Below are 14,558 nucleotides of genomic sequence, written 5' to 3'. Positions count from 1 at the left end.
GTAACAGTTATAAGGATATTTTAATAATAAAATTATTGTACATATTATAAATTGATGCTGGTCTTTGTAATATAAAGGTGTTTTATGTGCACATAGCTCCTATTATAATTTTTTTTAGAAACTTTATTATTTTATTTCTTACACCCATTCACAGTATCAAACAATAAAGTAATATTGATAAGGCGTTAGTGAAAAAAAAAAGAAAACATTTAACGTGATTTTAATTCTTTTTTCATAGGTTTAGCTAAGTTCAGGAATCCTATTTCATCGATAAAGAATATAAATTTTATATTAAATTAATTTTTTGTTTAAATATTATTAAAAAAATAATCAAAAGTTAAATTTTCACAATTTTAATGAAACAAGTCAATGATCGATACTTTGTATGAGAAGATTGAGTTTTGGTTGCTTGCTGTGCTCTTTTGGAAAAAGCTCGTTTGTTAGTGTCGGGTTCAAATGTAGAGCTACTGGATTCGAACCTGGGACCTTTACCTTTCAGCGATGAGCACTGGGTCAACTTATTGCACCATCGGTGTTTATTAGATGTAACAACAGTATACAAAAAAACAGTCCAGAGTTAAAATCACTTCTCTCAGATCTGGCAATACTTCCAAATTAAATTAATAGTAATGATATTTCTATACTGATACTTTACTCCAGACCTGTTTTCTATTCTTTTTAAACAAGTTTTTTTCATATAAGTTGAAGGTGGTCTTGGTCTGTGAGCTGATAGAACAATATTTTTTCTTAATCATTTTTCTATCATCATTAACCTTCCAAAGCAACGTAATTCACCCTATTAATTATTTCAATTAATTATACATTTTATCTAAGAACTTGGTTGAGATGAAAAAGTTAGTTTCACAACTGGGATTCAAACCCATGACCTCTAAATACACCGCTGCTCTAACCACTTGAGCTATAATGACTTCAATCCTCTTGGACATCGACTCCCATTTCAACCGCATTTTACCATATTTACAAAAAAAGTTTTTATAGTGTTGCAATCATCAATTTAAAAAAATAACAGGCTAGAGCTTTTAGTTAAAATCTAAATAAACAACTTTCACTTTTTTTTAGAAACATATTTTATTTTTAACAAAGCTACACTATAGTGTTCATGAAAATAATAAAATAAACTGTCTTAAAATCAATATTATTTATCTTATGAAATGCAATATTACTACAAGTGACTGTAAACATACAAGATGGAGATTCTTTAAAAGTACATTTGGCACAATGGATACATATATACGTAAGTAAAGTGAACAAGAAAAACAAAAATTAATGCATTCACTTGTAAAACTCTTACAATCAGTTAATATAATTTATGCTTCATTGGTTTAATATACAATCAAAATACCATCCCCATGGCAAGAAAGACTAAAAGCAATAAAAATTGTTAAACAAATATTTATAAAAATTGATTCACGAGAATCAATCTGCTGGGAAATGGACAGGAGGAGGAGGATCGACTCCACCAACAGCTCCTTCTTCCCCTTCTGTGGATGGAATACCAGCGGCCAACTGAATTGGATTTCCCCTAGCATCCAATTCCAAAACGGGATCAGCAGTAGCTTCAGCAAGGTTTGTCACCGATTTGGATTTGACACACTGGAACAAATAAATAAATTATTCTATCATATTTAAATAATAATAAATCTGATGATCTAATGTAATTAAACTTAATCAAAAAAGAGTTGGTTGTTCTTAAAACAAAATTATCAAAATCAAACTCTTTGCTAAAGGCAAGCATAATTTTAAGCCTAGTACACACATAGCGATATTTGTTCTGGAACACGTTGTCTCGGGACAAGAAACGGCATATTCGAGGACAATTTTTCCTGTTCTGCGACTATCACGATATACAAGTCCTTTCCCAGTTGGCCACAGAAAACAGATCATACTGATACGATGTGCAACAACTTTTGTACATTCCTTCCCCTTTAAATATGTTTTTTTTTCTCCAACCATGCCGTTATCTGATTTCAATTTTTCAAGGAGATTCAAAACAACTTGAATTCTGGAAAAAATTATTCTCCAGGACATTTAATATTTACATCTTTTCTTATTTAATAACAATTTTTTTTTCCAAATGCATTAAGAGTGCAAAGTGCCATTTCTCATAACATTGTGCCCTGATTTCTGTAGCCCAACTGTCTTCACATCAGTCTCGGGATTGTTCCAGGACAAAGTCGCAGAATATGTACTAGGCTTCAAATTATGAAATATTGGGGCCAGGCCTTTGGGGCAAAGGAACTACAGCTTGATTGTTTCCTATATTTCTGGTCAGCCTATGTGAATAGATTTTTCTGTCATAAATCTCTGAGAACTACCACTAAACATGGCAAAATTATCCCTTCCTATCATTAATAAATATTACTTCTCCAATCATTAATTGTTTATGCCCTTTCAACTTTGGACCAGGGGGCCGGTGTTTGGCCTGACTTTACCTCGACCGGTCCCAGTTTGTGTTCACTCCTCATCAAGTGAATATCGAATTGTACCTTATTTTGCTTCCCAGTTCTTTTTTCTTTGATCGGTTGGTCCTATCAGATCATGGTTTCTGCAGACTATTATTGCAGAGATAAAAGAGAATAGGAAGGGATAATTTTGCCATCTTTAGAGGTTTTAGTTTAATGATTTCATAAATATTATTGTTTTCCAAATTTTAAATCGGGAGGGGGAAACTAGTCTCTTGCTTAAGAAATGTGTTTAGTCCAATTTTTCATAATATTCTGTGTATTTCTATTCTGGGGATTCTTCTACATGTTTTTCTCTCTTATAATCTGAATGTTATTTATTTTAATTAGAATTGGTTAATTCTAAATTTCTATTAACTGCATTTCAGAGTATAGCATTTTGGACTTCATTCTTGCATTAACTTGGTGATTAGATCATCTATTTATGCTTTTTTTTAGGCAAATAGTATAAGTTTATGAAGATTAAAAGGTGCGGTTTAAACTTTGCCAACCCGAAGATGGAAAACACTTAACTGTCTACATGGAAACTGTCAAGTTAAACATAATCTGAGAAATGAAATTTATGTTGTCATTATGAGCAATATTGTATATAATCTCCATTTGAAAACCTTACCTGGAAATCCACATGTCTACTCTTTGCTTCTTCCTTTTCCCATGACATATGAATGAATGGACGTTGGACGTAGTTATAAATTACTTCAGCACGACCTCCCGGTCTTTTTTTAATCTTTTCTTTGTGAGTGGGATATCCTTCTATTCCTAATCGGATTTTTTTGAGTCCCCTCTCTTTCATCACTTGTTTAGCGACATCTCTGTTCTCTATGTACTTAAAAAATCTATACATTGCAGTGCTATTTACGGCTAAAATAATTAAAAATATATATTAGAATATTATATGTGTATAAAATAAAGATAAAAATTTATTACTTTGAGAATATTCTTCTCCCATCTGTGGAGGATATTCTTCATCCCAATCAACTGAATCATCATCTAGAAGAACAACAACATGACACTCTCGATCGCCTCTGTCGGCAGAATTGACCATCAAAGGAAGAATAAGATCTTCTAGAAAGACTTCAAACTGGCACCGTGCTCCTTCATTAGACAGCTCGTGAAGTAGACCCCCTTTAACAGTATTTATTTATTTAGTTAAACACAAATATTTATTTTTCAGATGCGATACTGGCAACCAAAAGAACAATTGTAAGTCACCAAAACCCATATTTGAACAATTATTGAGAATTTGAGGCATAGAAATGTGATAGGAAAATTAGGTACTAACTTAGATTTTGACATTTTACAGTGTTTCCATCAAAAGGAATCAGTAAGTAATCGCACGCCTCTCTCAATTCCTGTACTGCCACTGTCGGAGGGCATTTAATCATTTTTCCTTTGTAGTATTCCAAGATTAAACGAAATACGGTGGCAGATATGCCATCAGCAACTTCATACTCGCCTCTTTCATTCGGATGGGTGAATTCAAGACCGGAACTAAACATCCTAAAACAATAATCAAGTTTTAATAATGGCGTAAGACCTAAGGAGAACACAGTTCATACCTTCCTAGCATTGTGTTCGGATGTGCAGTAAAAATACCAGGGTCAACTATAAATCTTGTGTTATCAACGACTAATGTCACCCTCTCTTCACTCATATTACTTGATCCAGGAGCATTTAATACAACTTGTTGATTCATTTGAGCTTTTGAAGCAGAAAAATTATTTCTTGACCTAATAAACCAATAAATCTTTTAGTGCACATTTACCTATGATTGCATTCCAGTAATTATTATAAAAATAATAATTTATTGCTAAACAGTGAATACATATGTTATTTTTCTTACATTGCAATTATCACAGAGACAAATAATAATTTAGATATACTTAGTAAATTTGCTACAATGTTGTTGCTAAAATATTCAGTATTTTACTTATCTGTGTAATGATAAAAAAAGCCTATAAAATTTTGATTTTTTTAATATTAACTATAGATTCGTTACTTTAAATTAAATTATTTCTTACTGTTACACTGGATAATGTAATTATCTTACTGTAATTTTATTCTTAGCATATCCTACCAATTATATACAGTAGAATAAAACAAAAAGTCTGAGAAAAGATGTTATAGCTTAATATGAGTCCTATTTACAAAAGAAAAATGCAAAACCAATTGTCTTATGCATAAAAGATATCTTAATTATAATTAATTATTAAATAAAAAATTAATTTGTGTTAGACTTGTGTCTCCATCCTTCACTACCGAAGAGATCAAATATTGTATAGCTAACAGTAAAACCTTGATATTTTCTATACCAATATATCATAAGAAAGTGATGGTCCTTTAAAAAAAAACCCTCATTAAATTGTATAAAACCAATGCATTTCAATCTCCTAGGTATAACATATTTTTTTCCGCCTTCAAGGTCGACAAAAAGTCTTCTTATTTTAGCATTGAAGTCCTGATTAAATGTATGAATAGATGTTAGGAGTTTCCTTACTAGGATGAACTGAGATTCATCTCATGAAGACCACAGGGGTCTATTGTGACCAATGGTACGTGTTTCCAGGATATTGTTTGTTACACCCGATACCACTGACTAGCTAAATCATATTGCTTACTGAATTAATATTGCCAACAAAGTGTGGAAAAGGGTAATGGTAACCATGATAAAAAATTGTTTCCGAACTTGTGGTTTCCTAAAAGGGGATATCAACCATACAACTGGACAATGAAATCCTCGCCTCCATCGGATGGCATATGTTGTCAGAAAATGAAGAAAATCCCATCACTTTTCAAAACTTTGTTAATTTTAACAATATGTTGCAATTACTGGAATGCTTAATAACAATGCAAATTTAACTGAAACAGACAAGTGTATAGTGAAAAAAGCAAAGAACCATAAAAAGAAGTTCTGAGTATGAGTACTAAAGAGGACAAAAATTTATCGTACATAATATTTAGCTGAATGAAAACGTAGGAATTTACACCATTCCTAATCACTGAATTATCAGCATTAGACAGCACACGTTTCAATAAATTTTTAGTGGAATCAAAAATTTATTAATATTTTCAAAAATACATAAATGTTTACTATAATAACATATACGCACATATAAAAAAATAAAAACTTTTTTACTGACATATGTACAATGTATTATATATTATTATGTATTACGTAAGTATTGCACAACTTTTGATATAATGAATTTTTAATTTTCTACTCTCGATATACGATAATCTCAGTATAGTAAACAGGCGAGACATAGTATTTATCCTTCCCTATTTTGGGATTTAATTGTAAAACTTTGTGCTGACTAATATGGTTAACATTTAAAAATCATTGCAAGAGAAAAGTTTAATTTTATCAGTATTACCCTTATCATAAAGATTTTAAAATACACAAAATAAATAATATGTTTTGAAAAATGTCTCACCTAGCTCTAGAGATATTGCTCATGCCTTGTTTTGACAATGATGGAGAGCTCTTCTGCACCAAACAAGGCTTGGGCTTAGAGGAACCGCAGTAACTAAAACAATTACAAAATTCTTATGATGCAAATAACACAAAAAAATTATTTAAAAAAAAATTAAAACTTGCAGAACACACATTCTGTATACTGACAAATACTAAAATACAATTGAATTATGACGTAATTTTCAAATATTTTTGATAAAAGAAAAAAAGAATCTCTACACAAAAGAAAAAAAGTTCATTGTTCATAAAGTGGCCAATGATTTAGGTAATACGTTTGTTTTATTTATTTATACTCATACTTGGTACGTCGGAGCATGGTGTATTCAGCAGTAACTAAAAAGATAAGAAGAAATATTTCCTCCTGAAAAACGTGTTCCTGTTGAACATGTGTTCCAATCAGAATTTTAAGATAAATTAAAAGCAGAGATGGTACATTCGCCCTAGGTAGTCTTTCCAACCAGGGTGCCGAGTAAGAAAAGAATCAGTACTAAATAAGACAGGGAAAATTTGCTAACAAGAGGATCTATCAAGATAGGCCACAGGCATCAATAAATCCACTTTTATACAAATTAATCTAACTGGGTCAGAAGACAAAGGCAAAGATAAACCCAGTTAGAAGTCGCAACATTCTAACTAATCTTCATTAGGCCCTTCACCTAAACAGGGCTTATGGTACTTTCCCTTAGTAGAAACAATCTTAAAATAGAGTCAGGCTTTCTGACAAAAATTATCAGAGGGATCTGCAGAAATGATCCTATCTGTTGAGCCTGAAGAAGAATTTGTGATAAACATTACTTCAAATTTTGAAACCATGATTAATAAGAAACAAAAGCCAAATAATAATTCCTAAATAATATCAGTTAATCGCTAATCTGGAACTCAGTATGGTCTAGAAAAAACAAATTCAATTGTTACTGCCAAGCTTTCGACCTATTTTAAGGTCATAATCAGGGCAAAACCATCTTAAATATGTATGGTGATTACTGACCGTTAATCGATATTTATTTAGAAATTGTGAAATCCAGACCACATCTCACGATTTCTAAATAAATCTTAAATATGTTAACAAATTGACATAAATAAGTTTTTAATAGATGGTTTTCATATTGCTTTGAAGACTGAATCAGTTTCAACGTTTCTAAGCACTGTAACACTGAGTGTGTTTTAGAATATAGTTTAATGAAGACTTTTTGAGCTAAATAAATTTTCAATTAAATACAACTTTGGTCCCCCCCCCCTTATATTTACTTCCTTCTGCTGTAAAGTGTAATATCCGAGGAATGTACTCTCAAATTTTGAACAGAATTGATGCATTTGAACATAGAAGGAGTAAAAGTGATTTAAAGCGAACGCTATGAAATTCGAGGCATAATGCAAAATTCAAGAGGTGGGGGGGTAAAAGAAGAATCTGACAGAAGACCTCCAATAGGCAGGGGTACGCGTTTTAGCAAAATTAGAAAATCAGTACCGAAAAGGTTAATTTTAACTGATTAAATAATAATAAAAAAAATTAATTGAAAACAATATTTTGTTACCTTAGGGATATATTGAAAACACCATCACCGAATGCAGACAGTAATTTTTTTCTTCAATATTTTAATACAATCTGCAATTTCTGATGCAATATATAATTTGATGATATGTAGATATAAGTGCTGTTTACATTAAGGGGAACAAATAATCCATATTATTCTCCCACTTCACTTCAATAAATAAACTTCACTACCTACTCCTCAGAAAGGAGGTCGTGGGGCATTTCATCTTAAGACACATTACAGAATTGTAGGGACGGGTTCTGTCGGACAATTTTTGGCCAATACTATTTAGGCGAGGGGATACATTATTATGGAACTAGGTAAATTTTTGGGAAATTAATTTTTGGATAAATGGGATTTTAAGATCGTTTGTGGAGGGTAAATTAGTTGGGTAGTAATACGGTGCAATAATAAAAGATCTGAGGACTTTAGACTGAAAGGATTGGAGATATTGGGTATTAGAAGGTTGTATGTCCAAATCGGTTGTAGTAGCATTTTGTAGCTTGTAAGTATTTTTCATTGATGGATTAGATTGTCATCATAAGATTTTAGAGTAGACCATAGAGTATGTTTAGGCTTATGTAAATTGTTAGAGTGTAAATGTGACATGGACACAGGTGCAAAATATGCAAGGAGGGAGGTAGGTATAGTGATAACATCTGCAGTATAAAGGCTTTAAACTCTGTGCGCATTGCCCTACGATCTCCTGTGGCCAGAGAACAGTATTTAGAGTAATCTGATCCTTGTTAGAGTTAGACCCGAAAAAACCGCTTGGTAAAAATAAGGGTGGAGGATTAACTAGAGGGTATTTTGAAGTACATAAAGGAGACCCTTATGCCACGCGGTCGAACACTAGTGCCACATCAAGTAAAGCTAAATACTATATTCTTTCTGCTCGAGAGAGGAGGATATGGTCTGTAACATGAAACACTTGCTGATTGTGATGAGGGCGAAAGCAAAACTGACGATCTGGGAGAAGGTTAGAAAAGTTAAATTTTGGTAATAGTTAAATAGTTGAAAAATGGCAAAAACGAAGGAAAATTCAAAAGGTGAGGTTGAGATGGGAAGTTAGTGTCCGAGTGGATCGAGGTCATGAAAGTTCAAGTGGTAGAGCAGCGGCGTATCTAGCCGAAGATCGTGGGTTCGAATCCCGCTCATGCCATTGACTTTTTTATCTCAACTAAAAACCTTAATTAATTGTAATATATTAATTGGTCAAGCGGACCACGAAATTAGTGAATTTGGTAATAGTATTTAAGAATTTTTTTAATTTCTTTGGACACGATGGACAGACTGTACGATATTGTGAGGCTTTTTGAACTGAATTGCCGAGTTTCAGGAAGAGGAATATGTTTAAATATTTCCAGAGGGAAATATATATTTGGATACAATTGTATGTGAGGAATAGAATAGCTTTTTGAGGGAGTTGTTGGAGAATTTGGGATGTAATTAGTTCAAAATCAGGAGCTTTGTGGTTCGGTAAGTGTGACAGGATGTATTTGACCTGAAGGGGTGACAATGTTCGGATGGAAGGATATAGGGAGGGGAGATATAAAATATTCTTCAATATATGTTTTGATTGAAATATTGTCAGGCTCATTGTGGAGATGTCGAGCAAATGTATCAGCTTTTTCAGAATGGGCCTATGATCCTTCGTCTCGACATAGGGGAATGGATGGCTGCTCAGAATTATTAGAGGTTGTAAGTCAAAAGTTTTAATTTTTTTAAAATCAAATGGGATCATTTATTAAAGGAATGGTGGTCAGAAGGATGCGGCTTGGGCCTGGTGTGTTAGGTACAGTTCATTCACAGTGATAAGGATTTGGATAGTTGGGATTTTGAGGTTGTGCCATCTTGTCCGCCTGTTGGATGGTAAGTCACAAAGCTGTAAAATCCATAGTTCTACCAAGTGTATTTATAATGTAACATGAGATAATAAATTAAAGTTAAATTATTGTTTTAAAACTCAACCAAACGACTATAGTAGTCTTACCTTAAGCGATTTTTAAACACTTTTCTCCTGTGTTCGTCGATTTCTTGATAATCTTCCGTGTCACTACTTGTATCTCGGCCATAAATAAATCTTTCTTTAGATGTACTCATTGTTCGATTCGATTAGCATTAAGCTGTTACATTTCAACTCCCACAATCCTATTAAAAAAGATAAATTACAAAATGTCAATTTATTAGATAAAATAAACAGTGAGTCAATAGAAAGTCAATGTATACAGTGTAAATTGCATTGAGCGTCATATCTGTCCAACAAATCAAAAACACACATCAATATATAAACATTTACTTTAACTCGTCGAACACTTAAGGATACTTGTTAACTATTAAATCAAAACCTAAAAAGAAAAACTAAACTATTACTAATCCTTTAACCTTATAACTCTCCTTGCGGAAGGAGACTAGATACCCATACGATATAACATCGTCAGTAAAATCGATGGTTATGAGCTTATGATTATTATATTTACAACAAATTTCACTCAACAAATCCCTACAGTCTTAATATCTGGATTTGTATAATTCTATAAAATAATCAAAAGTACAACCTTTTATATACACACTATTATATGAAACAACGTTAATATTCTTGATGAAATTCCGTGTTGTAATTATTACCAACATTTCAATTATTGGTTATTATATCGGCGGTTGTTAATTCAGTATTTTATTATTTGTATTTTTTTATTTTTTTGTAAAAAGTTTTTATACATATATTTTATTTTGTCTGCAAACTTGCTGAACAAAAGTCCAAGCCAATTGGGAAGTAGTTGGTGGCAGGTTGGAAGGTTATTCATATTATTGTACTGAGGTTAATTGACAATTGACTACATCTTGATTATAATTACAGACAGAAAACATAACAGATCGAGATGGGTTGTGATGGTGGAACTATTCCAAAAAGGGATGAACTTGTTAGAACAAAGAAGAAAAAGGAGCAGGTAAGCTTAAAAAAAAAATCTTTGACAATTCAGATAACTACAAACTACATACATTACGTCCATTGTTGCTTAATCTCAAGAAATATTGTACTAGTAAACAATTACCTTTTCAACAGTTGTAGTTTGATTTCTTATAATGATAATTACTTAAATGTTGGAAATATCGCTCATTTTTCAAGACGATCAACGCGAGAAGTTTTTCAACGTTTAGCACCTTGATCGAGGCTATTAAGTTTCACGTGATAGAGTCTGATTTAAGTCAATTAGACGTACTTGTCTGTGGAAGATTCCGTGGATAAACCGGACGTTATTAGATGTGTGTTGAGTTAGGGATAAAAGGAGCGGCCACAAGAGCTTTAGCACATCGACCTGAATGATATATATTGCGCTCGTATTTTTTATAACTCACTGGCCAGCTTCAGGTTGTCAATAAACCTTCATCGATTGCTTTGTGTAGGAACTTACTTGAGGCTTTTCCTCTCCTAGTTACAAGAATGTACACCTTCACAGGCCATCATAAAAATATAATGTTTGCCGTTTCTGGCCATTGGCGGTATCTGCACACTGTTTCTTCTTAGATGGCAGTGCCATGACAGGCATCCAAACCAGAATCCTGGTTACATACCATCATGTGCATCATATCATCTGTAGTCTTGTCAAACTTTACTATAAAATTTATTACTTAAAAAAATCATAGTAATATTGACCATAAAACGATCTTCAATTAGCAATAAATCATATGTATAGATAATTTTGGGTAAATAGTATTGTCCAATAGGTGAAGTATTCCTGTGTGACTCCAGACATGCAGGATTCGCCAAATGAGCAAAGGTTCACCAAATCCCGACTAGTTTTTATTATTCGATTATTCGCCGAGCAACACTATTTGGTGCTCGCCTTGTTTGGCTAATTGTTGGTTTTCTTGTCCGCTTCAAAATGCATGAATATTCATGAAGTAGCCGAACTCAAAGCATCCACACATATGGGAATCAACTGTAATCATCATTCAACAGTTATTATTGATTTCTATTTATTTTTTAATAATAAACGATTCCTAACTAGTATAAATGTTTTCATGAAAGAACAATATAGCATCATTTCTGTTGGCCCAACTTTACAGTCTTGGAGTACCTCCATCTTAACCAAAAATTTGGTATGCTTCTCTTTTGAATTACAAAAATTGGAACGAGGTTTTCAATGGGTGGGAATGGATTGAAAGTATATACTTATATTTACTGCTATTTATTTTTCAATAATAAACTATTCCTAACTAGTATAGGTGTATTAATGAAAGAACAACATAACATTGTTTCTGATTGGCCCAACATAACAGTCTTGGAGTTCTTTGATCAAGCAGAACCGATAATTTGGTTGAACGCTTCTCTTCCGCATCACACAAATCGTAAAAAGTTTTTCGATGCGTGGAAACAGGTCGAAAGTAAGGTGGGGCAATATTACTTTGTGACTGAGTTTGTAGCCACTACACAAAAAAAGTAACCGCAGGTTCACTGTTGTCCATCACGATTGGTAGTACTTGAGGATTCATACGGCACTTGGCGAATATTTGTGGTTTCCGCACAAACTGGGCGGTTGTTCAAACCCTGCATGTATGTACATGTAGGCACACTATTTGGTGAATGCCAAAAGAGCAATTCAAGTCTTGGCAAATATTCAGCATCTGGTGCCACCATATGGGGGATTTATGCCAATCAAGTTTTGTAAGCAAGTGGTCTGACCTCTTTACAACACATCTTCTGATTGTTATTTAACCAAACTATCAAAGAAAATAATAAGGCTAATGCTGAGAAGCAAATTCATAACAAACCAAACCTGCAACCAATTTGATGTTTATGTCTAAAATATTCAATTTGTTATGTTTTAGAAAGATAAAGTGTCTGAAAAGAATTTTCTTTGGAGACATTGCAGTATAACTCAAACTCCACTTAGTTCGCCCATTGTCGCTTGTGGACTGGGTAGACTATATAACAAAGATTCCGTCATAATGGGAATTTTAGATAAGGGAAATTTCCCAGAAGTAGCTAAACACATAAAGAATTTGAAGGTATAAATTACATTGTTATTAAGCTTATTTTTAATTGTTGTTTTTCCTTTCCTTTTTTGCTTAATAGTTTGTATGCCTGTTTGTAGGACGTTAAAGAGCTTCAGCTGACTCCCAATCCTGTGTTTAACGCAAGTGCGATTAAAGGAGACAGCTATGATGATCATTTAAGTGCACCATACATCTGCCCACTTGTTGGAATAGAAATGAATGGAAATTTTAAGTTCTGTTTCAGTTGGTCATGTGGATGTGTTTTGTCAGAAAGAGCTTTTAAAGAATTAAAATCCAACTTATGCCAAAAGGTAATAAATAAAAAAATAATGTAAAATGTAGTAAAAGTTCTCTTTAGTGTTGTTGTATAAAAATAAAATTTTCAGTGTCAAAAACCCATCTCTAGTGAAGATATTGTCGTATTAAATCCTGTTGGTGATGATATTGAAGCAAACAGAAAGAAAATGGAAGAAAGGCAGGCTAAGTTGAAAGCAGAGAAAAAATCGAAAAAGAAAGTTGAAACGAACGAAACCCCTCTTGAAGATAAAAAAAACGGCGAATCAAAAGCCACATCATCCAAGAAACAAATTCCTGGTGAAAGTAAGATTTTTGTTTATTTTTTTCTATTATTGTCAAATAACTAATATATTTTTCAGATGGGATAAAACGTCCTGCTGCTGGAAGCCTTGGAATGCAAGTACCTGACTTTAAAAAGACTAAAGGAAGTTATTCAGTCGCCCAAGATCCTAATGCTTCAACAGTTTACAAATCACTATTCACCTCAAGTTCAGCTGCAAAGACACAAGATAAAGCTCATTGGATTACGTATAATCCTTTTTACAATTAATTATAAGATTTATGATTTTGGTGTACATAATATTAATTATTAGTTCATTAATAAGTATATTTTTTATCTTTTTTGGAACTGTTTATTTTTAAAAAATACTATTTATATTTTTGATTCTATTCTTTTTATTGTTGTATGTTTTTCCAATTTGTTTTGGTTTGAATAAACTTAAGCTTTACCAACTGTGTTTTACAATTTTTATTGTATATGGATTTTGAGCTCATCAAAGTAAGAACACAATTTTATTTAAAGTTATTTTTAAGTTTTTATCTGATGTGTAATCATTTTATTACGTTTTAGAAGTAATGTACTGAAGAGGAGGTATAAATAGCCTCGAAACACATATACAATAAAATAAAACACAATTTGAAAAGCTTAGTAAGTTAATTCAAACCCAAACTATTTATATTTCTTAATTATTTCGTCCATACAGATCTTCAAATTGTATTTTCAGATTAATCAATATTATTATTGGTCCAAGATGATTTGTTTGAATGTTGTCTGAGTGCCTATTCAGTTCTAGGCAAATCAATTTATATAAATATATAAACATTCTTAGAAGATTTTTTTTTTTTAAGCGCCTATTTCATAAAGCCGTTGTTGTTCTTGTAAGGCGTGATGTGTATAACATTATGTATATGGAAATATTCCCTATATGTTGCAGTTTTAAAGTTGTAGGTTTTGAGATTGTAATCGCAAAAAGAAGGGAAAATTCAAAAGGTGGGTTGAGATGGGAAGTTGGTGCTCAAGGGGATCGAAGTCACGATAGCTCAAGTGGTAGAGTAGCGGCGTATCAAGCCGAAGGTCGTGGGTTCGAATCCTGTTCGTGACACTGACTTTTTTATCTCAACTTAAAACCTTAATTAATTGAAAATTATGTATATGGAAATATTCCCTGTATGTTGCAGTTTTGAGATTGTAATCGCGATGGAACTGTTGTAAAGTGATGAATATTTTTTTCTTTTCTTTTTGTGGGGGGGGGGGAGTAGCATGAAAATCTGGGGGGGATTGAACCCACAGCCATGGTGTCGATGAGCCGAGAGTCACGCTAAACACAGTCTCCTTATAATGTGTTAAAAAAATCATATTAGCTTTAAGAACATTTTACAATCTCCAACTTATTTTATTTACCTTTAATGAGCGCACCTACCGTGTTACATAAAAATAAATTCAATTAATTTTATTTTTATGCTTTTCCAAAATCCCCTAAACCACAT

The 14,558-nt window shown here is 32.5% G+C and overlaps 2 protein-coding genes across 6 annotated transcripts; one reads left to right on the top strand and one right to left on the bottom strand.

Annotated features, from left to right (window-relative positions):
• Positions 1–1,144: 1,144 nt before the first annotated feature.
• On the bottom strand, positions 1,145–9,897 carry LOC106663626 (BTB/POZ domain-containing protein 10). 3 transcript variants are annotated; one of them, XM_014388609.2, is made up of 8 exons: positions 9,879–9,897; positions 9,487–9,644; positions 5,918–6,010; positions 4,043–4,213; positions 3,766–3,983; positions 3,411–3,608; positions 3,097–3,344; positions 1,145–1,614 (listed from the first exon to the last, which is right to left on the bottom strand). In XM_014388609.2, the coding sequence occupies exons 2-8, from the start codon at positions 9,594–9,596 to the stop codon at positions 1,438–1,440; spliced, it is 1,215 nt and encodes a 404-aa protein (XP_014244095.1). In that variant the 5' UTR covers positions 9,597–9,644; positions 9,879–9,897; the 3' UTR covers positions 1,145–1,437. The 3 variants fall into 3 exon arrangements, with proteins under 3 accessions (XP_014244095.1, XP_014244103.1, XP_014244086.1); XM_014388617.2 differs by having other exon boundaries at positions 9,793–9,893; XM_014388600.2 differs by having other exon boundaries at positions 9,723–9,880.
• Positions 4,881–13,366, top strand: LOC106663640 (protein RTF2 homolog). 3 transcript variants are annotated; one of them, XM_014388639.2, is made up of 6 exons: positions 4,881–5,035; positions 10,354–10,444; positions 12,327–12,506; positions 12,593–12,805; positions 12,881–13,094; positions 13,151–13,366. In XM_014388639.2, exons 2-6 carry the CDS (start codon positions 10,376–10,378, stop codon positions 13,339–13,341), a joined length of 867 nt encoding a protein of 288 aa, XP_014244125.1. In that variant the 5' UTR covers positions 4,881–5,035; positions 10,354–10,375; the 3' UTR covers positions 13,342–13,366. The 3 variants fall into 3 exon arrangements, with proteins under 3 accessions (XP_014244125.1, XP_024080559.1, XP_014244116.1); XM_024224791.1 differs by lacking the exon at positions 4,881–5,035 and adding an exon at positions 9,347–9,365; XM_014388630.2 differs by lacking the exon at positions 4,881–5,035 and adding an exon at positions 10,241–10,291.
• Positions 13,367–14,558: the final 1,192 nt, after the last annotated feature.

This window comes from Cimex lectularius, unplaced genomic scaffold, assembly GCF_000648675.2.
Source record: "Cimex lectularius strain Harlan isolate CLEC.00 unplaced genomic scaffold, Clec_2.1 scaffold22, whole genome shotgun sequence".
NCBI lineage: Eukaryota > Metazoa > Arthropoda > Insecta > Hemiptera > Cimicidae > Cimex > Cimex lectularius.
This window is presented reverse-complemented; position numbering and strand designations above follow the sequence as displayed.